General features: G+C 45.2%; 4 protein-coding genes across 9 annotated transcripts; 2 read left to right on the top strand and 2 right to left on the bottom strand.

Annotated features, from left to right (window-relative positions):
- Nucleotides 1-40: 40 nt before the first annotated feature.
- On the bottom strand, nucleotides 41-10,359 carry sfxn1 (sideroflexin 1). Of its 3 annotated transcripts, none has more exons than XM_030368258.1 (11): nucleotides 10,248-10,359; nucleotides 6,257-6,423; nucleotides 5,966-6,136; nucleotides 5,501-5,599; nucleotides 5,303-5,378; nucleotides 4,627-4,712; nucleotides 3,519-3,646; nucleotides 3,307-3,356; nucleotides 2,997-3,046; nucleotides 2,542-2,589; nucleotides 41-2,370 (listed from the first exon to the last, which is right to left on the bottom strand). In XM_030368258.1, exons 2-11 carry the CDS (start codon nucleotides 6,418-6,420, stop codon nucleotides 2,274-2,276), a joined length of 969 nt encoding a protein of 322 aa, XP_030224118.1. In that variant the 5' UTR covers nucleotides 6,421-6,423; nucleotides 10,248-10,359; the 3' UTR covers nucleotides 41-2,273. The 3 variants fall into 3 exon arrangements, with proteins under 3 accessions (XP_030224118.1, XP_030224117.1, XP_030224120.1); XM_030368257.1 differs by lacking the exon at nucleotides 10,248-10,359 and adding an exon at nucleotides 9,426-9,649; XM_030368260.1 differs by lacking the exon at nucleotides 10,248-10,359 and adding an exon at nucleotides 8,722-8,817.
- Nucleotides 10,360-12,103: 1,744 nt separating this feature from the next.
- Nucleotides 12,104-15,669, bottom strand: LOC115552306 (serine/threonine-protein phosphatase 2A catalytic subunit alpha isoform). Its single transcript, XM_030368261.1, has 7 exons — nucleotides 15,027-15,669; nucleotides 14,345-14,554; nucleotides 13,809-13,982; nucleotides 13,630-13,719; nucleotides 13,294-13,455; nucleotides 13,036-13,154; nucleotides 12,104-12,880 (listed from the first exon to the last, which is right to left on the bottom strand). The coding sequence occupies exons 1-7, from the start codon at nucleotides 15,126-15,128 to the stop codon at nucleotides 12,808-12,810; spliced, it is 930 nt and encodes a 309-aa protein (XP_030224121.1). The 5' UTR covers nucleotides 15,129-15,669; the 3' UTR covers nucleotides 12,104-12,807.
- A 40-nt stretch (nucleotides 15,670-15,709) lies between these two features.
- On the top strand, nucleotides 15,710-18,018 carry atp5po (ATP synthase peripheral stalk subunit OSCP). Its single transcript, XM_030368267.1, has 7 exons — nucleotides 15,710-15,816; nucleotides 16,055-16,105; nucleotides 16,246-16,356; nucleotides 16,498-16,627; nucleotides 17,129-17,241; nucleotides 17,591-17,677; nucleotides 17,765-18,018. Exons 1-7 carry the CDS (start codon nucleotides 15,790-15,792, stop codon nucleotides 17,873-17,875), a joined length of 630 nt encoding a protein of 209 aa, XP_030224127.1. The 5' UTR covers nucleotides 15,710-15,789; the 3' UTR covers nucleotides 17,876-18,018.
- A 247-nt stretch (nucleotides 18,019-18,265) lies between these two features.
- si:ch1073-44g3.1 (UPF0461 protein C5orf24 homolog) lies at nucleotides 18,266-20,249 on the top strand. 4 transcript variants are annotated; one of them, XM_030368265.1, is made up of 2 exons: nucleotides 18,266-18,506; nucleotides 18,756-20,249. In XM_030368265.1, the coding sequence occupies exon 2, from the start codon at nucleotides 18,797-18,799 to the stop codon at nucleotides 19,469-19,471; it is 675 nt and encodes a 224-aa protein (XP_030224125.1). In that variant the 5' UTR covers nucleotides 18,266-18,506; nucleotides 18,756-18,796; the 3' UTR covers nucleotides 19,472-20,249. The 4 variants fall into 4 exon arrangements, with proteins under 4 accessions (XP_030224125.1, XP_030224124.1, XP_030224126.1 ...); XM_030368264.1 differs by having other exon boundaries at nucleotides 18,794-20,249; XM_030368266.1 differs by having other exon boundaries at nucleotides 18,278-18,356; nucleotides 18,794-20,249.
- Nucleotides 20,250-20,915: the final 666 nt, after the last annotated feature.

Here is a 20,915-nt window from a genome sequence, read left to right on the forward strand (position 1 = left end):
ATCTCCTTCAGTAGGCTACTGGTAACTGCTGCTAATAGACTCATGTTTCACCACTTTTATTGAATCCATTCAGCCTAACTCTAAAACCATCTGGATGTAGTGCATAACAAATACCAACACACCATCTCATCAAACAAAATAAAAACATGTTCACTATCAATCTGGCTGAAGGGACAGTTGATGCAAGGTAGCTACATTGTTAAGGGATGTTCATTGAGTGGGTTAAATAAGGTTGTGGGAGAGTATAGGGGGCACTCAGAAAGCCTACCAGACTGTTGGCTATCAAAAACAGAAAACATAGCCTTATTATCACTGATAATCTGCTCCAATTTGCTCAATGATTAAGGGCAGGCCTACTACGTCAGAGCCATGAGTGTTCAGATTCTTGATTTATATTATGAAGTTCAGATTTACAGCATTTTAGATCTCTTCCAACATTGTGCTTTGAGCGATGTACAATCCAGTAGGCCGTGGTATTCAGATGAAACACTGCCATTTTTAACAACATTTTGAAAATGCTACATTCATCCACAAAGACACTGGAACAACAAGCATTTATATACCATATACTCTAGAGAATAAACCCCAATTTAGTCGATTCTCTGAAATGAATATTTGAAATAATCTAATACACCGACATATGCAAATAGATCATTCTTAATTATACATTAATACACCACAAATACACAGAATGTTGCAAGCAAATTAAGTACTTTTAGATCATTAAAACACAATTGTCCCAGCCAAGTTAATTTGTATCCCTGCACATTAATACTGTGTATCTGTTATTACTATTCATTGAAAATACTGTTTTTCATAAGGTTTCACCTGGATTCCTTAGAATGGATATCATATACTATATTGGCTTGGTTTTGTGTTTCACAAGTAGGAGGACAAAGAACACGAAGGTCACCTTCATACACCAAACGAAGCTAAACCGTCACAAACTGAGCTACACCGTCTTACTCTGGGAAACAAAGGACCCGATCTCGTCATGCATGTCTTAGAGACTTCAGATTATTTGTTGCAAGATAGAGAAGGTCCACATACTTCCATTATGTTGCATCGTTCAGTATGTGTGGTCCTTGTGTTGTCCCCTGTGCTTTAATTGAACCATGAGCTCATCGTGTGCTTTTCAGTGGCGCAGAAAAGCACAGGAGTTCTCCTGTCTCTGGGAAATCTCAAATCCTCCCTCATAAATCCTCTTAAATGTCACACAGCTGTACAATGGCAACGGTCATGACACCGGCGGGCTTAAAGGGGAGAGGTAAAAGTTACCAAATGCTTTGTCAACGTACAGAAATACAGATAAAAAAAAAATGGATGAGCATTGCGACAGTTCACGTGTGAAAATGAAAACATGGTCAAGGTCAATAGAGCAATGATGTAGCTAACTGTCCTAAGACTGGCATGGACTCAGAGAAGCGTGTGGTATGGTGCACTGATGCCCGCTGGGGTTTGATCATGCATGTTTGGCATTAATTACAGCAAGATGTCAGATAGCACCCTGTTGGTCTAAGTCACCAGCATAGCATCACATTGTGTAGGGAGAATCCCAGAATATTGATTTATTTTCTTCTTTAAGATTCTATCCTCAGTAATCCGAAAGCCCCAACACTTGTGGCATCACACATTTGGTAATTTACTCTTAATTGTGGTTTTGAAATGGCACTGACATGAGGAGGTTGTGTGTGTTGAGAGGTAAATCGGGAGTGTTGAGTTTTGGCAGATGCATGGAATGGGAAGAAGATCTCAACTCAACGAAGGTTTGAGTCCCTCAGGAACAACTGAACGACGTAGCACTATTTTAAGAGAAGTAAAACAATGATTTGGCACCGACACCTGAACAAGTCACATACTGAAACTGTACCGTGAAGAATACAAAAATAATAATAATCATCACCACGATAACCACTTTCAACTACAACCGCCATGAAAAACATCATTTTCATGAGGTCCGGCATGACACAAATGTTCCCAATGTAATTTTACACAATCAACCAACCACAGAGCAGGATCTACAAAAAAGAATCTCCTAAAAATGACTAGAGTAGACAAATCCTGGGGGAGAGTGATGAGGAGGAGGAGGAAGAGGAGGAGGAGGGTGAGTCGATCTGGAGAGCGAGGATGAAGAGTAGCAAACATAACTTTGGCACGCTGAACGAGATGAAGGGATGAGCTAGCAGGTGATGAGGACTGTGCTCAGAGGACTGCTGCCTTGTGACGGCATGGCAGTGCTTCTTTGGGGGAGTGGGGGTGGGGGGGGCGCTCCTCTATAGCCCCTTGTTGAAGAACACCCTCTCCACCCCCGGGTGACTCGCGCGGATCTTCTCCTGCAGCTCCGGCTCCAACCGGCTCACCGACATGGAGCTGGGGGAGGAGAGAGGAGAGGACGGTGTTGGAGCGTTGAGATGGGGCTGGGATGTCATGTTTAGGTTGAGAAACATGCAATTAGGTAGCGCTGCGTTGGCCACGGGGTGGCAGAGGTTCAGATGGGAGTCCTCCTGACAGACCTGCGTAAGCTCAGCGATGCTCACTCACCTCTTTTGTGGAAAGAGGGCACAGCAGAGTGGAGTGGCGAACACCAGGCTGTAAAAAAAACACGAGAGTGAGATCTCTGCTCCCAGGCGGAGTCATAGCTGCTCTGAAAGGCTGCACAGCCTAGCTCAACAAAACCCTGCACTGGATGTGAAGGTAGCATACTCTGAAGGGATTGCATGACGTTTGCATGAGCAAACTGATGTTTGGCACTTAAACACAAAACCCTAGCCAGTGAGATTATGAATGTAAATGGTAAACAAAACCTAGATGCAAGATTCCTGAGGTCTCAGGGCGGGAGTTATTCTCGGCTACATGGTTGCAGAGCGATCTCCCACCACGCTCATTGGAAAGGCCGTCGTGTGACTTGACTTTGGATGACGTGTCACGCGTCAGGAGTGGCGTTTCTAAAGAACTGCGGATGGTGGCTTATCAGCGGACCATCTCTGACTACTCACCAGAATCCAACCAGCCCCACTTGAATGGGTGCGCTCATCCATGGGAACTTCTGAAAAGACCATGCAGAAACACGCAGTGAGGAACACAAAGGCATGGGAGGGCGCCGTAGCAGTGGAGTGACCTCGTGGCCCGAGGCGCCACGCATTCACCTCATGTGTCAACACCAAGTGGTGCGAGCTGGACGGCGCACGGGGATATCTTATGAGGTTGTGTTTAGTTTTGAGGTGTAGGGTTAGAAACTCTCCCTACAGACTAAAGTAAACAAGGGTGTGTCTTTTAAAGATCCTACGTTTCAAAAATAACTCTTACCCTCAAAAAGGCCTTCTTTTCCAAGTGATTCATTAGGAACGGAGGGATAGCTGAAAGAAAAACCACATGAAATCCATGAACTAATGTTACGTGAAAAAACATAGAGACTGAGACATACCAGACATGTGACCACATCAGCCTATCAGGAGCATGTGTGTCTCCACATTATGTAAACAAATGGTCAAGGGGTCGAGGGTCAGGCGTGCTCCTACCCATCCCAGGAGAGGCCATGAGGATCCTGGAGACCACCACCTGGGAGATGGCCTGCTGCGCCGCCTGCGTGGACTCCCCCAGACGGTTGTCGTTCTCGTCCGTGATGGGAATGCCGTGTTTCAGTTCCCTGCGAGTAGTTTTCCGAGAAGGGAGAATGTTATTGTTTCTTATCCTGGTGTCCTTCCACTCTTCAGGGTAGGAGGACATTCCCATTCAGGACATTCAGCAGACGCTCTTATCCACAGCGACTCTCAGTGAGGTCATTTGTCGGAATAAAGAGAAACAACAATATATCGCTGGTCGAGGGATCTGTCAGGGGGTGGGAGGGGGAGGGGGGGGGGTTGTGGTGGCTTTGTCTGGATGGTTAAAGGAGCAGTATGGGTCTGTGCCCCCTCACCTTTGTTTGGATGGTTAAAGGAGCAGTATGGGTCTGTGCCCCCTCATCTTTGTCTGGATGGTTAAAGGAGCAGTATGGGTCTGTGCCCCCTCACCTTTGTCTCATTAGGGGGATGTTGATGGTTAAAGGAGCAGTATGGGTCTGTGCCCCCTCACTTTTGTCGGAAGGTTAAAGGAGCAGTATGGGTCTGTGCCCCCTCACCTTTGTCTGGATGGTTAAAGGAGCAGTATGGGTCTGTGCCCCCTCACCTTTGTCTGGATGGTTAAAGGAGCAGTATGGGTCTGTGCCCCCTCACTTTTGTCGGAAGGTTAAAGGAGCAGTATGGGTCTGTGCCCCCTCACCTTTGTCTCATTAGGGGGATGTTGATGGTTAAAGGAGCAGTATGGGTCTGTGCCCCCTCACCTTTGTCTCATTAGGAGGATGTTGATGGTTAAAGGAGCAGTATGGGTCTGTGCCCCCTCACTTTTGTCGGAAGGTTAAAGGAGCAGTATGGGTCTGTGCCCCCTCACCTTTGTCTGGATGGTTAAAGGAGCAGTATGGGTCTGTGCCCCCTCACCTTTGTCTGGATGGTTAAAGGAGCAGTATGGGTCTGTGCCCCCTCACTTTTGTCGGAAGGTTAAAGGAGCAGTATGGGTCTGTGCCCCCTCACCTTTGTCTCATTAGGGGGATGTTGATGGTTAAAGGAGCAGTATGGGTCTGTGCCCCCTCACCTTTGTCTCATTAGGGGGATGTTGATGCAGTTAGCGGCGGCGACCGCAGCAAACGGTACGAACCGGCCGAAGAGTGGAGAGACGTGCTGAAGAGAGGGGAGAGGGGGGAGAGGGAGAGAGGAGAGAGAGGAGAGAGAGGGGAGAGGGGAGAGACAGGAGAGAGAGGAGAGGGGAGAGAGGGGGGAGAGGGGAGAGAGAGAGAGGAGAGGGGAGAGAGAGGAGAGAGGAGAGAGGGGAGAGAGAGGGGAGAGACGGGAGAGAGAGAGAGGAGAGAGGAGAGAGAGGGGGGAGAGGGGAGAGGGGAGAGAGGAGAGGAGAGGGGAGAGAGAGGGGAGAGAGGGGAGAGGGGGGAGACGGGAGAGAGGGGAGAGAGGGGAGAGAGAGAGAGGAGAGAAGGGAGAGAGGAGAGGGAGATAGAGAGGGGGGAGAGGAGAGACAGAAAAGAGAGGGGAGAGGGGAGAGAGGTGATTTGACATATATATATTATAATGTATATACAATTGCATAACAGTGTAATAACAAAACAGATCCACTGCACACAGATAACTATTGCATAACTACCTCCAACACCTTACCTGCCGTTCATACGGTTAGGTTATTACAGGAAGGCTGTTAATAAGTGTGCCACAGTGCATGTAATAAAACCAATGAATGAAAGAGTTAGAGTGACAGATACCTTTGTTAGTGCATTTAGTCCCAGAGCTGTGGCTACGGCCCCAGTGGTGGCAGACACATAGGCCGTGCCAAGCTGACTGCAAAGAAAGTGGTCAGTCACACGGGATGCACCAACAATACAACACTTCATTATAACAGGGGGAGTGTTAATGCCAGGTTACACCACTTAGTGTCAGTGCCAGAAGGGCCCGTCTCTCACCTGACTGTGAGGGGTGCGTCCCCACTCCTGTTGGTGTAATTGACGATTGCATTGAAGGACTGATTGATCCACTGCCACATCACCACTGCTGGGGTTGTCCTGGGAGGAGAAGACGCTGCGTTCAGTCCCCCAGACACTCACTGTCCAAGCGTCCGGTACGCGTCGCAGCGTAGATTACCATCACAGCCTCGCACCTCACCGGGAAACATGTGGTGTTTGTTTGAATCAACCGTATGTTCCTCAAAGGGCCCCTATTGGACCTGTGGCATAGTGACATCACAGGTGGGAGTGTCAACCTTGGTTTATGATGGACAGGTCACCTTCTTGGACCGTACCAACTGGTAGGACGCTCCCACTTGTGACGTAGCGTACAAGTGTGTAATGGCTAATCACTCTCACAGCTGACGGCAGGAAAGGGCCGCTTTAAAAATTAAAAAAATTCGATAGAATAGGAAGAGCTCGTACTTGTAGAAGGTCATCATGCATCCAGTGATGGTCATGTTCATGGGGACCTGGGCCGACATGCGGCCAATCAGGATCATCTTTTCCCCGGTGTCGGGGTGAAAGGCGGAGTCGAAGATGTATTTGGCGCGCCATAGCTCATCCTCGCTCAGGCCTGGGGAGACCACTCCTTTTCTTTGAGAGAAAAACAGAAGAGAACAGCGTTTAAAAGACTGCACACCGCCACAGCTACAGTCTGCGCGTTCTTTGTAGTTACACATCGGGAAACGGCCGGAAGGCCGGCTGACTACCTACCTGTAGTCGGTGATGATTTTGTGCGCGCTCTCCAGCTGCTCGTTGGACAGCAGGATGTTCCTGGGGTCTGTGACGGTGAAGAAGTGTTTGGCCCGGCCCTCGAAGGTGCTCTGGTCCCATCGGGGCTCCTTGATGTTTATCGAGGTAGATAACTCGACCGCCATTATCTGGTAGAAGAGGAAGAAGAGAATCTTGGTAAGAGTTTCCATTGTTAGCGTGATGTTTGCATGAGAAGTAATAATAATAATAATAATACATTTAATTTAGAGGCGCCTTTCAAGACACCCAAGGTCACCTTACAGAGCATATAGTCATCATTCAAAACTATGTAAAACAGACTAGGAATAAAAGGAAAACAGAGGTTAAACATGAAGAATAATATTAATTAATAACACTCAAAGACGCCTAAAGTGAAGGGGGGACCTCACTAACCACCACCAATATGTAGCACCCACTTGGGTGATGCACGGCAGCCAATCGGTGCCAGAACGCTCACTACACACCAGCTTGAGGTGGAGAGTTAGGGATGAGGTGGAGAGTGAGGGAAAAGAACATTTAACACTATCGATCACATTTAAACAATATCGACCACATGTAAACACTATCGACCACATTTATACACTATGGACCACATGTAAACCCTATCGACCACATGTAAACACTATCGCCCACATTTAAACACTATCACCCACATTTAAACACTATGGACCACACGTAAACCCTATCGACCACATTTAAACACTATCGCCCACATTTAAACACTATGGACCACATTTAAACACTATGGACCACATTTAAACCCTATCGACCACATGTAAACCCTGAAAAAGTGATGTTCGACAAGGGGCGTTGCTGCTCCCTGCAGAGCCCATGGGTGGAGCTCGTCTAGTCCAGCTCCACCTCTAGGTCTCAGGTCCAGTCCCACCTAGACTCCTTGATTTAGGGTTAGCTTTAGTAGAATCAAGCAGCAGCCCCGGAGAAGCCCCGGGTGCTTCAAGCTTCAGGCATGGGTTAGGGGCTAACCCTAACACGCCTACCCACTGCACCGTCCGTCAACAGACGGCGGAAGGCGTGGCTGACGGATGGGGGAGTGGTCTTTGCAGAGGCATACGTCAGCCAAGCCCGAGCATACACGATCTGATTGGATGACAGATCCGTCGCTGCCTGAAGAATTGAACATTTTTTTTAACTTTCTTGACGGAGCCGACGGATCCAACGGAACGGATGGATCCACAATGCATTGCGGCTCCGCCCCATTCAAAGTCAATGGGATCCGTCCGTTGACGGATGCAGTGGGCAAGAGGGGTAACCCTAACCCTATCTGCACGCGTGATCTGTACCACAAAAAAAATGAAACAACAAATACATCTGCACCACCCGATCTGTACCGGAAACCTTATTTGTTGCCCCTAACCCTAACCCTAACCCCTAACTCCTAACACTAACCCCAAGCCATTACCCTAACCTTCACTCCTTTACTAACCTTTACTCATTTCTCATAACCTTAACCTATTACCATAATAACCCCTAAACCTAACCTTAACCCCTAAACCTAACAATAACTGTAACCCCTAACCATAACCCCAAAACCTTACCCTAACCATAATCCCTAAACCTAACCATGACCCATAACCGTCTAGATTGGCCCGGGTATCAGCGATCCAGATAGTGGAGATAGATGAGGTCAGCCTCTCCCATTGGGCTCTGCAGTGAGAACCACTTATTCATGGTTAGAATAGCTGTCAGTAAGAGTCCTTTCTGGAGGACTAGAACATGTGGAGTTGTTAATAGAAGGAGCAGGACGCTTTGCTCGTTTGTAGATGAATTACACCACGATGATGATTGGGAATAACAGCAAATATTTCAGTCTACTAAGTAGAGTTTTCTGTCTGGAATGTATCCTGTGTGGTGAATGACGTATGCTATAAATAGAGTATTTTAGCAACGTTACTTTTCTTTGCCGCTGATGCAAGATCAAAGGTCACTTTGTATTCCTGCAGTATGGACGGTTTTGACAGTTGAACAAGGTCCATGCTATTACACAACACGGTATCCACATGTCGCTTGTTTAAACGTACAAAATCACAGCACGACGTGAATAGACGTGAATATGAGGCACAAAAAAAAACACTCAAGCTTCCTTTCATAATTCGGTAAGACTTTGCGACCAAACCCTTTCTTTCGGTTTGTAGATTCAACCAGCACAATCCAGTTCTTGAATCGCACACACAGCAGTGTTTCATGGGGAGGATTTACCACAAGTGCTAATGCATCAAGTCATTGCCGTTACACAATGTTGCATTGAGGAGTTCAAGTCTCTTATATAACTTCATATTTGCTATGAGAGAAGCCATCTCATAAAATCATTAAAGAAAAAGAAAGTATCAGTATTTTAACTCATGTTAAACATTACGGAATATGTACAATATCTGGTATTAACATATGAAATATATTCTTGGTGTTACTTGAAAATTCCACCGAAGATGTCTGTGTTTCTTTCGGTCAAAGCAAGAACAGCAGTATGGATTCTGGTAGATGGAGTAATAAGGCGGTCCCTTTAACTTGATTTTAAATAGAACAGTCAAATATGTTCACATGTCATTTTTTTCCATATTGCATCAGATCATTTTTTCATCAAAACACAGTCCCCAGACGTCGTCCAATGAGTGACAGTCAGCTGAGAATCACCGACGCAGAACCGTCTGCGCTCCACTGCGGCTGCCCTACGCAGGCGACGCAGACACGCGGGCGTTCGCAGCCTGATTACGGCGGCCGATCGACGCAGAGGGATAAATTGGCCTTATCTGTGATTCTTTCACTTCGACTGAACTTCAAAAAGCATAAAGTGTTCCCTCGTCTATGACAAGATACGACTTGGTGAATGGTAAGACGAGCCCATGGGCCACGACAGTGACACGCAAAGCGACGTATGCATGCATGCATGCATGCTCTCCCAATGGAAAGAGTGGGGCCGTTCAACCAGCGTACCCAGTCCGATCTGGTTTTGAACCACTGCTGCCGTCCGTGCCAAGCCAGAATCAACTGGATGGAGCAGTGTGCAAAGGACAACGGGGCGCATTAAGGACAACGGGGTCCATGTCGTAGTCGTCAGAGGTACACATGCAGACATCCTCATGGAAATTGCACCAAAGATGGCTGCTGAATTTACCATTATAACGGAGCGTTTGGGTCCGCGGCTGCAGGATCCGCGACGTTATGTCTTTAATTTAAATTAAATCAGAAGCCACGGGGTCCTCGGGAGATGGGGGTCTTCTGGTGGTCCTCCAACACCACGAAGCATCAGCCTTCTCTGGGGCTTTTTTCTTCTCTGTCTTACCACTCTGGGGCCATTGATTGTATTTGTGTCACTGTTTAATGAAGAGATGTTAACGACCCACTGGTGGAGGCTCAATAAAACATTAATAACGACCATCGTGCGAGTCGACTGAACTTTGGTCGCGACGGCGGTTTTTGGCCCCAACGAATAACAAAACCCCTCCGTCTCTGTCCCAGTGAACGTAAGAACCCAGGCTGTACATTAACCTGCAGGCCTAATGCTTCACTCATATCCATATCGTCCTGTCAAGGCACTATCATGTTATCTGGTGGAAGAGGTCAATCGGTCGGTGCGTAAAGCCAGGGAGACACCATTGCGTTTGGCCCCTAATCAGCTGCACTGGATAGCGGCGATCCAACCCGACATACCCGTCGATTCCGAACCGAATCTCTTTGAAATGATTCATTTTAACGAGGCCGAATAGCACAGCAGGAATAAAACAGACACCAATTGAAACATGCACATTACACACGACATCTTTGGCCCAGCTGTGCGTCCTAATTCAACTAGTCTCCCCCTGCCACATCCACACCATGCATTCAGCTGGCTGCGGGCTCTCAGGCACCACCGCTGGAATAAACCTACCTATCAGAAATACACTCCTTACATGTTAAATAAGATGAAGAGAAGAGAAGTATGAAATGCGTGACTTACTGCACTACGGAGTGAGTGTACCTGCTCCGGTTCCAGCAGCTTGTGAGTGGAGTCCCCTTAACGGAGCTACTTTACGTGGCGCGGCGTCAGCAGCAGCACAGCATCAGTGAGTGGTGCGCCCCCCAGCGGAAGGAATGGCCCCTGGCAGGGGCCCGGATAACCTAATGATTGATAGGGCGATAGGGAAGCGCTAGGACGTTTATTTATCGATACATAAATATCCAGCACTTTTATTGATTTATAGATATATGTTTATTATAGGAATATTATACATCTATTAATATATAAATATCTATAATCCATTACATTTATATAGATATGTAATAGATTAAACAAACGAATATATATAGCCTATTGACATATATAGATATATTTAGATATTTTAAATATAAAAAAAGTATTTGATGATAAAACTAATATGATGGTTTCACATCATAAGTGGCTCTGACACGTTGTGAATGGATGAAAGTCGTTGCCTCCTAAATATATTAACCATTTTTAATGATAACAAAAACGATTAGATTGACACTTAAAGTTTGAGGCGTGATGTTTCTCCAATGAAACCCCTGTGTCTTAGCAGGGGTTTCTGGCCTCTAACCACCTTTGGTTCATGGTTAGAGTCCCGACGTGTGTCTGGGTTAGAGTCCTAGAATCTGGCTTAGAGTCCTAGAATAGAGTTGGAGTCCCGGAGAAAGTCTTAAAGTCGAAGACTTACAAAAACTTGTACATGCCTTTATCACTAGTAAGCTTGATTACTGCAATGGTCTCCTTACAGGTCTCCCAAAACAAACTCTAAGGAAGCTTCAGCTTGCTCAGAATGCTGCTGCTAGAGTTTTAACAAAGACCAAAAAATTCACATTACACCAATTCTTAAATTGTTACATTGGCTTCCTGTAGGTCAGAGAATTGATTTTAAAATCCTGTTGCTAACCTATAAATCCCTACATGGTTTAGGCCCAAAATATTTAACTGATATGCTTCCACTGCATAAGCCTTCTAGAACACTAAGATCTTTTGAGACCAATCTGTTAATTATCCCCAGAGTAAACACGAAACATGGGAAAGCAGGATTTAGTTACTGTGCAACAAATAGCTGGAATAAACTCCCTGAGGATTTAAGACTTGCCCCAACTCTGAGCACCTTTAAAACAAGATTGAAGACTTTTATGTTTGCTTTAGATTTCTGCTAAATCTTAAATACATTGCAATTTCTAAAAAGCTTTTTTATTTTTTTTACTTTGCCTTTATTTTACTAAAATGCCTTTTTAACTTTCCCTTTATTTTCTATTTTTACCAGAAAGATACATGGTCTGATACCAGAGAGAAAGGATTAGGGTTTGAGACCCAAGTTCTGTCTGGGTTAGAGTCCTAGAATCTGGGTTGGAGTCCCAGAGAAAGGACCAAGTTCCTTTAGGTCGGGTTGGAGTCCCAGAGAAAGACCTGAGTTCTGTCTGGGTTAGAGTCCCGACTTCTGTCTGGGTTGGAGTCCCAGAATAAGGCTTTTGGTGTGTGGTTAGAGTTACTAGAATCCGGGTTGGAGTCCCAGAGAAAGTACCAAGTTCCTTTAGGTCGGGTTGGAGTCCCGACGTGGGTACCAGAGACTGTTGATCTGATCTTAAATACATTGCACCTTCTATTTCACTCATTTGCATGTTTTCTTTTACTTATCTATTATTTTATTTTATTGTATGACAATGTTTATATGTGAAGCACTTTGAGTCTGCCTTGCGTATGAAAAGGGCTATATAAATAAAGTTGCCTTGCCTTGCCTTAGCGTACCTTTTATATAGGCTTATAATATATGAAAAATGTTTTTTAAATGTATACAGTTTCTGACAAAGCATTCTTAATCATAGTTAGGGCTGCAAAACAACTTTATTTGACATGAATATCATTGGTACAGATATTGCATATAGAACTCATATCAACTTTATATTAACGCCAGTAAACACATGAAGCACAATTCAGCTCACATCAGGAATAAGGGATTTGGCATCAGTGCGATGTGATCAAAATCAAACAAAATAATGCAAAGATAAATGAAAGTCAGACATCTTACTGTACCGTCTCACATCACAAAAAATGAATAATTGTGCATCTTTGTTTAGAAAACAACAATAAAGATTTACATTAAATAGAGCGTAATCTCTGAGGCCATGCCTCATGAAAGATGCTGTTTTGTGTTAACTAGGCATCACATCGTCATCATGATCACATCAACATCCGAACACAAAGGGTAATTACACTTAGGCAATAGTCTTGGAATTAGATAATCTGCTTTAAATACATACTTCCTGACAAACCAGCAGGTGTTTTAAGTATTCATGTTTCACCGACTTTTCTAGCAATAAAAACATGCACAGAGAGGGCAGAGTTAAGAAGATGGTAGTGTTTATAGCTGATGCGATATATTACGCTATTTTTTGTGATTATGGCACACAATATGTCGGTCTTTAGGGTCATGAATAATCATCTCTCCGAACCTCTACATAGTACACCGTTGGCAGTCCTTATCTTAACCTCCACTGGCTGTGACAACACACTTCAGGCGTCGTCCTCGCTACAGGAAGTAGTCCGGGGTACGGCGGGTGACGTGCGGCTCTCCTCGGCGTGGCGCGGGGTCAAACTGTAAACTGAAAACACGACGGCCGCACTCATAATCTCTCCCTCACTTTTTTCAACAAATCGGAGAACTCTCAAGGATTTTAGGCTTACGGTTCAGCATAGCGTACTCATTTAAACATGTCTTGATTAAAACGCACTATAAAAAGAAAGCTTGATGACTTACAAGGAGTACTTCAGAGTGTCGTCGAGTTCCATAATTGCGGCTTGGTTTCCACAGCGGTAGCAGTAGTTTGGCGCGCTGAAGATAGTCACAACGTTGCGGTCGTGGCACCAATTATAACCCTATTTTGGGAGAAAGGAGGCTTCCTATCAAAGTGCAACACACCACATGTACATGCTTCTTTATCTAAGCCTACCACACCGCATCGTAGCGACACTGGGTCCCTTGATGGTGGGGAACCTCACAGGAAGGGGCACCTACCTCCATGACCAGCTGGTGGGCTCTGGAGACCAGAGTTAGGCCATTGGCGTGGTTGAAGGTCTCCGATATGTCCTGGCCGAAGGTGTACCCGGCTCCTCGGGGAGAAATGCCCCAGCCACCGCGGTCGTCTGGGTCTGACCAAAGCAGGTCACACATCGGACCCTGGAGAATATTATTGACGGTGAGTATTGATGAAATTCAAGTGCCTTTTAAAAAATACTGAGTCATTTGCAAAATGTGTTTCTTTCGACTACGTAATAGGATTATAACAATGTGTCTGAAACATGATATGTACATGATGTAATATATATAATATGATCTGTTTGAGGCATCTACTTCGTGAGGAACTTCCTGCAAGCGATCCAGCGCTCGGATGTGGTCCAGTGTGTCTATGGAAGGAGACAGCCCGCCATGGAGACAGAAGATCTGCAGGGAATGACGTAGGTTAGGTGGGGTTGATCCTCATTCAGAATAGGATATGTAGCAGTAGTCACGGTGGAAGAGAGGATTTTTACCTGGTTATCGACCAGCGCAGTCAGAGGCAGATAGTCAAAGAGGTCTGTGAAGTACTTCCAGACGTTAGCGTTCCCGTATTTCCTCAGGCACTCGTCGTAGAAGCCGTACACCTGGGTGATCTGCCGGCTCTCGTGGTTCCCTCGGAGGATGGTGATTCGCTCCCGGTACCGTACCTGCAAATATGACATGGATGTTAAATATCAAAACCGGGCATGGGTTCCAGATCTTTGTGCAATCTAGAATACCCCCCCCCCCCCTACTGCAGCTTATAACATTGTTAACACATTGTTCATATTGTCAGAATTGCCTGTATGAAGCCACACGTTCGCCTTCAGTGAGGCCATCTCATTTTGACATATATTTGGCCGATCTGGCTCGTGCATGTTTCCTAATCATCATTATATCATAATCATCTTAATTATATTATTAGCTATAACTCAAGTCCCATTTCCTGTGTTTTAAAACCAACATCTCATTGTCAATATGCCGTTGATGATGAGACACATCCTTAGGGGCCCTTTGAGTAGTTCTTTACCTTCAGAGAGACCAGGAGTGAGACGGTTTCCACGGAGTAGTAGCCACGGTCCACGTAGTCCCCCATGAAGAGGTAGTTGGTGTCTGGAGACTTGCCTCCGATCTTGAAGAGCTCCATCAAGTCATGGAACTGACCGTGAACGTCCCCACACACCGTCACGGGACATCTCACCTCCTGAACGTTGGACTCCTTGGTCAGGATCTCCTTAGCCTTAGAGGGAAGAACCATGGGGAATCATACTAGGGTTGAGAGCTTATAATGGCACTGCCCTTTGCTTTTTAAATTAGGGAAGAGAGGAGACCCAAACCAAAGCAATTGAGAGGAATGTTGATGTACTTCACTGCTATAGCTTGCACTTGGAGATGGCTTGTTGTAACCCAAACATAAAACTGCGTATACGGGGGAATGCAATAACATGACTGATGGCCATTTGGCACAGCAAGGCGTAAATAAAACGTGGGCGTAGCTTAGCAGTGAGTTCACCTTCATCACCTCTTCCACACTGAAGCTAAAAGATGTGCGTCAAAAAGGCACAAATAGACGCAAGTGAAAAACCTCCATTGAGATGACCCATGCATTTTATTAACATGCACGCCATCATCCACTGTGGCTGACTGGCAGGGTGTTAACATACACCAATAACCCCGCTGATATCTATTTACAATAGAATAATATAACGCACCTTTTCGCAGAGGAATTTGACTTGGTTCTCCGATAGCTGTTTGCACTCATTGAGCCGTTCGATCCATCCATCCAACTCCTTGGTGAAAGACTTGTCGTCCATGGCAGGATCTCTATCAGCCAGCAAGAAGGCTGGCTTTAATTCTAAAAGGAGAGCCCTGGGCTTACAATATACGGATGGCTATATATAAACACATATATAAAAATATATATAAATGCACGATGCTTGGATCTGATCATCCGCTGCCACAAAATCTGCTCTCAAAAACGAATGCGTCAACAGCAGCTGGACGGACCGCGTCCCTGACCGAGCCTGGATCCCGATTTATATAACGTTAAACATTATTTTCTTCTTGATCAGTGTCAATCCGGTGGTTCACCGTGGTGAACTGATATCCAGTAAACAAAACAAAAAAACCTCAAATTCATCAACCTGTTCCTGCCGTTTCTCCCATGGTTTATAGTGACGTAAACGCAGGGGCCTCTCCATCACCCTGCGATGCACCCGTCCGAATATTTCTATAATTAAATTAATTAAATACCTATAATATTCCTATTATAATAAAAGTTTCCCCATTAAAATAATAGGATCGACTTGCTAATTAGCTCTTATTTAATTAGCAATTAATGTACTCGCCAAAAGTCCTCTCCCGCACGGATGTACGTCAAGTTAAAAACGACATTACCCACAAACCCTGAACTGTCTGGGTAGTCATTAGTCGCACATGCGCAGGAAGATATACCCTCGACAGCTGTAGGAGAAAATGGCTTCACTCATGTTAGGACAGCAGGTAAGATATTCAATGCTTTTTATGATTTAAAGATAACGAAAACTTCATTTTTACCATGTGAGCCCATGGGAACATTAATAAGAGGTTCATCTGTGCAGGACGGGGTCAAAGCACTCATGGGTTATCACAATGTTCACGAGACCTTGGGTTTGGATAGCATTGTTGCTAACCAGCTAGCTACCTCCAGAGCTCCTGATCTGTCACGTTCTGTTTCTTAATGACCCTTTAACCTCCTCAGGCGCGCCAGTTCAGCACGTCTGTCATCAGGCCCATCTCAAAACTGATGAAGGTGAGTTGATAACCTTAACAGGACCTTCGACGTATCGGATATATTGATTTGCGACATACATCTGGGTTCCACTGAAGTCAATCATGAATAATAATGCATCCATCCTGCCCTCGTTTCTCCCCCCCCCGCCATGAATCAAGGCTCCCATCGATGTGTATGGAGTCGAGGGTCGCTATGCCACCGCGCTGTTCTCAGCGGCCAGCAAGAAGAAACAGTTGGACCAGGTTGAGCAGGAATTGGGCAAAGTGTCGGTAAGTTGTGGCAGTGACACGTTATAACACATCCTAACATGTTGCACCATTTGAAATAAACCAATACAACTGTTTTGTCTATACGGTTTTCTATACGTTGCCCTACATGGTTGCAAGAACTTTGACCTTTTCTGTCCTCAGACCATGATCAAGGACCCCAAGGTCTCCGGCATTGTCATGAACCCTCACATCAAACGCGGCATAAAGATGCAGGTCGTCACTGACGTTCTGGTCAAGGCTAAGATGTCTCCTCTCACCATCAACCTCATCAGTGAGTGCATTAATGGCAGCTTAAGCTAAATGACTCCAATCTCCTCAAACCGGGTCACCAAATCAACAAACGGACCACCTCCGATTTTATTCCAATCACTTTTACAGTATCATTGCCTTACTACATTTTGGTACTTTTCAATCTGCCATTCTAGATGATCGGATCCGATTTCCAAAAGGCTGTCATTTAGTGTTATTTTCTCCTCACCTATCGACCCGGTGTAGCTTACCTCTCACCCACACTTTAAAAGGACACCTCCTTTTAAAGGTTTGGAAAATGAAAGACTCTCTCTCTGCCTTTACAATCGGACAATCTAGTTCTCTTTACGTTCTGTGGTATTGGGCTCTGCTAGGTCGATAAGCTTGGCACACAACCTCTAAAAACATGCTAGTAATAAGTTTGTTTTCCATCTGGATTGTGGTTCACTGGTCATGCTTTACCAGTGGCGATACACCGGTGGCCATCCGCTCCGTTTAAACCCTTTCCCTCTCTGCTCTGCAGAGGTGTTGTCTGAGAATGGCCGCCTGCCCCTGACCGGGGATGTCATCAAGGCCTACAATATGATGATGGGAGCCCACCGTGGAGAGGTCATCTGCTCTGTCACCACCGCCCAGGTAAGCCAGCGGGTCTTGGCTCGTTACACGGTATGGTACTGCGTTATCACACCGACCCTGACCATCTGGGACAGCAGAGACGTCTACATTTAAATATGATAAAATAAAATTATATATTCCTTGCTGTACTTCGTGCTTTCATCAAATGTGCAATACCTAGTAGTGTTATAGTACAGCTAGGAATATAATTAATCTGTTATAGGTCATAGTCTAGATGTATATTCCTTTTATATAAATAGCATCTTAGTCAAGTAACTCTTTGATTTAAAAAAATATATATGATATTGTATTTATTGCGATGATTTAAGCTTTATACCTCATCACATTTAATAATTATTTAATATTTCAGGCGTTGGATGCCGCCAGTCTTGCTGACCTGCAGGTCGCCCTCAAGGGATTCCTCCAGAAGGGTGAAACCATCAAGCTAGAAACTAAGGTAGGGTTCAGACCCCAAACGGTAAACTGGTGGCGGCCTTGGAGATGTTCAGGGTTCCGTTTTCTCATTTTTCCTTCTCATCCGCAGACGGATTCCGCCATCTTGGGTGGCATGATCGTCAGCATCGGGGACAAGTACGTGGACATGTCCACCAAGACCAAAATTGCGAAGCTCACCAAGATCATCAGGGAGACTTAAGTCCAGTTGGACGTTTAAACAGAAGAATGCAGCGAAGTTGCTTATAAATGTACATTGCTACTTGTCTGGTTACGGAGTTCATTTTAACACCAGTGTCTATTGTTGATTTCACATTAATGTATTAAAAAGCGTTGTGAAACGACCCCTGTTGGTTCTTTATTTACAAGCTTTCCTCAAGTTATATTTTGTTAGGGTGTAAATTTAACTTGAATGCAACACTTTTTAAATCTATTCTGAAGCCAATTGGCTAAAACGGGAAATTTAGTTTCCCACACTCTGATCCCTATACTGAATACAGTTAATTTGACCCGGGTACACGTTTAGCCACAAAAAGGATCATTGTATCAAGTGAACTGTTACGTTTCAATGAGGTATTCGGCGCATGCGCATTCGAGGACTGCATTTTATTTTTTTCACAAAAATGGCTGCCTCTTATCTAAACCTCTGCTAAAACGGACACATAAACCGGGAAATAACCACGGTAAATTGCAATCCTCGTTCGCGGCAGCATCAGTAGATAACCAGGCGTTGTTTACAAACGCTATTGGGAAAATGCTGTGGCTGTCAAATAGAAAAATTATATTTGATTCAAATTTAACCCTTTCCATCCTATGAGCCGCCCACAAATGAGGTACGATCTTTTCATTTTACTGCTTTAACTATCATGTATTCGCGTTCACACCTAATCACGTCTTGGTATAACGAGGTGCATTGCTTGAACAATTGTGTACGCGTCATCCTTGAGGGCTATCCCTTTGTTTTACATGCATAGTGTGTGTCAGTCCAAAAGTAAGCAATTCCGCAAATTCCTCGCTTGTGTGTGTGCGCAGGCGTGTTGGTGTTAACAAAGAAACATCTCGTTATTTTCATCTGTTCCCAGTCCCGTTGGTGTTTACAACTAGTTTCTCCACCCTGCAGAAAATGATGCACCAAGTGACCAGCAGCAATGACTATTGCATGAGTGGACTGTCAGAGGACTGCCAGCATTCTGCAGGGCACTTCGACTTGTGTGGCACACAGTCCAACAAGTTCTACTCCTCGCCTCCGCCGTCCCTGCAGCTGTCCCTCGCTAATCTACCCCCCCTGCCACAGGGCATGCACAAACCCATGACATGCCAAATGCAGGAGAACCAAAACGAGTTCCAGCAGCCTCCCACTGCGAGGAACAGGGGGGGCGAGGCGCCGGGTCCTGATGGCACCAAGAAGAAGGGAAAGGGGATCGTCAAGTCCGGGAAGAGGGGCAGACCGGCCGGCACCACCAAATCAGCCGGCTACCGCACGAGTACTGGACGTCCGCTGGGGACCACGAAAGCTGCTGGTTTCAAGACCAGTCCTGGAAGACCCCTGGGTACCACCAAAGCAGCGGGCTACAAAGTGAGCCCGGGCCGGCCACCGGGGAGCATCAAGAGCCTGGCGCGCCTGAAGAAGCTGGGCCTGGCCACTTGTGAAGCAGCCAAGAAAGTGGACTTCAGCAACTGTAGTGGGCCCAAGAAACTGGATTACACCTGCTGTGACGTGACGCCCTTCCCGTACAGCATGATGCAGAAAAGAGACCTTTGTGAAGCTGGGGGCAAAGTTGAAGACAGCAACGAGTAGCTCTGCAGATGTCTTGTTTCTGTTGTTCTTCAACTTGTTCACCGTTTTGTTTTTCTCTCAGTGTGTATGGAAGATGGAGAACATAACAATGTAAATTAGCTTAACTTTTCATTGTGCAGTCTTGACATTACTTTCCTCTCCTCCATAGAACTAAACGCACCCATCTAGAAAGTATGTTATCCTGTTTGACAGTGATGCATGCATAGGAATACAATCAAATTAATGTAGGAATGAAAGTATCTATACATTGTAGTGTATGGTCCATGTTCAATGGACAGTGTTTTTTAAGCCTTTTTTAAAACAGACTTTTAATTGATTCATGATTTGCTACTATGCTTCATATTGCTTTCCATTCCAAACATGTTCCTGATCTTATGTGGAAGTGTAGTTGTCCTTTTGTATTGTTGAGTGCAATATGTGATTCATTTTATATTATATATGAAAAAAGATAAACAGAAGGAAACGGAATGGGGACACAGCGATGTTTTTTATGATCTTGATTGAACAACCCAGCACACGGTAAACTATTTTAAAAACCAAAATTGTTATTTCTATACTTTGTGAATATGTTTTGACTGGGTATTGTAATAGCCTACTTTGTTTCCTTGGATTCCTCAAACTATCAATTGATAAGCGAATATATATGTTGTTATGCAGTACATTAGCAAAAAAATATTCACTTAAACTTCATTTTAAGATTATTTCTTTGTGGAAAATGTATTAAAAGCTTCTGTGGTGTATGTGAAACCCAAATAAAAGTGTCATTTCCGACAGTAAACATGCGTGCAATACCTACAGTGAACGCTAGAGGTCTTCCTGTGCCAATAGCGGGCCTATCCTTTATTTTCGGGTAATAACTTTCTTTTAATAGTCTAATTGATCACCAAGCCGTACAGGCCCTCCCCGTACAGACTCTGAAACGCAAACGCATGTCATACATCCAAGTATTGACGTTGTGAAATGTGAAAGATAATTGATCCATTTCAACCACAGGAAAACCGACCCCACGGAAAATCAAGTGACTTCACGTCTTTGTCTTTTTTTTTTTGGTTTACTATTTATACAACCACGTCTAACCCGTAGCCCTGTATTGAACGTCGGTTTATGAGCATAAACCCGTGAAGAGCAATGGTCTCTAAAGGTTTATATAAGGACTTGACGGGCTTTGTGTGACGCCGGGTAGAGGAGGACGAGGCCACTGCGGCACTACAGCCACGTCTATTGTTCAGACGCGCACTGACGCCGTCTCCCGGGGTTCCTAGGGTTTCCTATCCAAACTGCGGGGTAAACATTGGGAATACATAAGAGTACAATCCAACGTCTACACACGTCGTTTTTTCGGAGCCGAAGTCGCTCCATGGCCCCACTGGCACCGACATGTTGTGTCTGCTGCGCCTAGCGGCCCGCTTCCTGAGCTCAGAGACTCAGAGGCAACATGGCGCAC

This window comes from Gadus morhua, chromosome 10 (assembly GCF_902167405.1).
Source record: "Gadus morhua chromosome 10, gadMor3.0, whole genome shotgun sequence".
NCBI classification, from domain to species: Eukaryota; Metazoa; Chordata; class Actinopteri; order Gadiformes; family Gadidae; genus Gadus; species Gadus morhua.

What these genes read in the sequence shown, in the direction of transcription:
- sfxn1 (XM_030368257.1), bottom strand. An exon ending in GTGGGGCTGGTTGGATTCTG is followed by an intron (nt 2,590 to 2,996) that starts GTGAGTAGTCAG and finishes TTTTTTTTACAG; the next exon opens with CCTGGTGTTCGCCACTCCAC. An exon ending in GCCCTCTTTCCACAAAAGAG is followed by an intron (nt 2,371 to 2,541) that starts GTGAGTGAGCAT and finishes CTCCTCCCCCAG; the next exon opens with CTCCATGTCGGTGAGCCGGT.
- LOC115552306 (XM_030368261.1), bottom strand. Translation starts at nt 15,128, where the DNA reads ATGGACGACAAGTCTTTCACCAAGGAGTTGGATGGATGGATCGAACGG. An exon ending in TCAAATTCCTCTGCGAAAAG is followed by an intron (nt 14,555 to 15,026) that starts GTGCGTTATATT and finishes CTTCCCTCTAAG; the next exon opens with GCTAAGGAGATCCTGACCAA. An exon ending in TGCAGGAAGTTCCTCACGAA is followed by an intron (nt 13,456 to 13,629) that starts GTAGATGCCTCA and finishes AATATTCTCCAG; the next exon opens with GGTCCGATGTGTGACCTGCT.
- atp5po (XM_030368267.1), top strand. Translation starts at nt 15,790, where the DNA reads ATGGCTTCACTCATGTTAGGACAGCAG. An exon ending in CACTCATGTTAGGACAGCAG is followed by an intron (nt 15,817 to 16,054) that starts GTAAGATATTCA and finishes TAACCTCCTCAG; the next exon opens with GCGCGCCAGTTCAGCACGTC. An exon ending in CCATCTCAAAACTGATGAAG is followed by an intron (nt 16,106 to 16,245) that starts GTGAGTTGATAA and finishes CCATGAATCAAG; the next exon opens with GCTCCCATCGATGTGTATGG.
- si:ch1073-44g3.1 (XM_030368265.1), top strand. Translation starts at nt 18,797, where the DNA reads ATGATGCACCAAGTGACCAGCAGCAATGACTATTGCATGAGTGGACTG.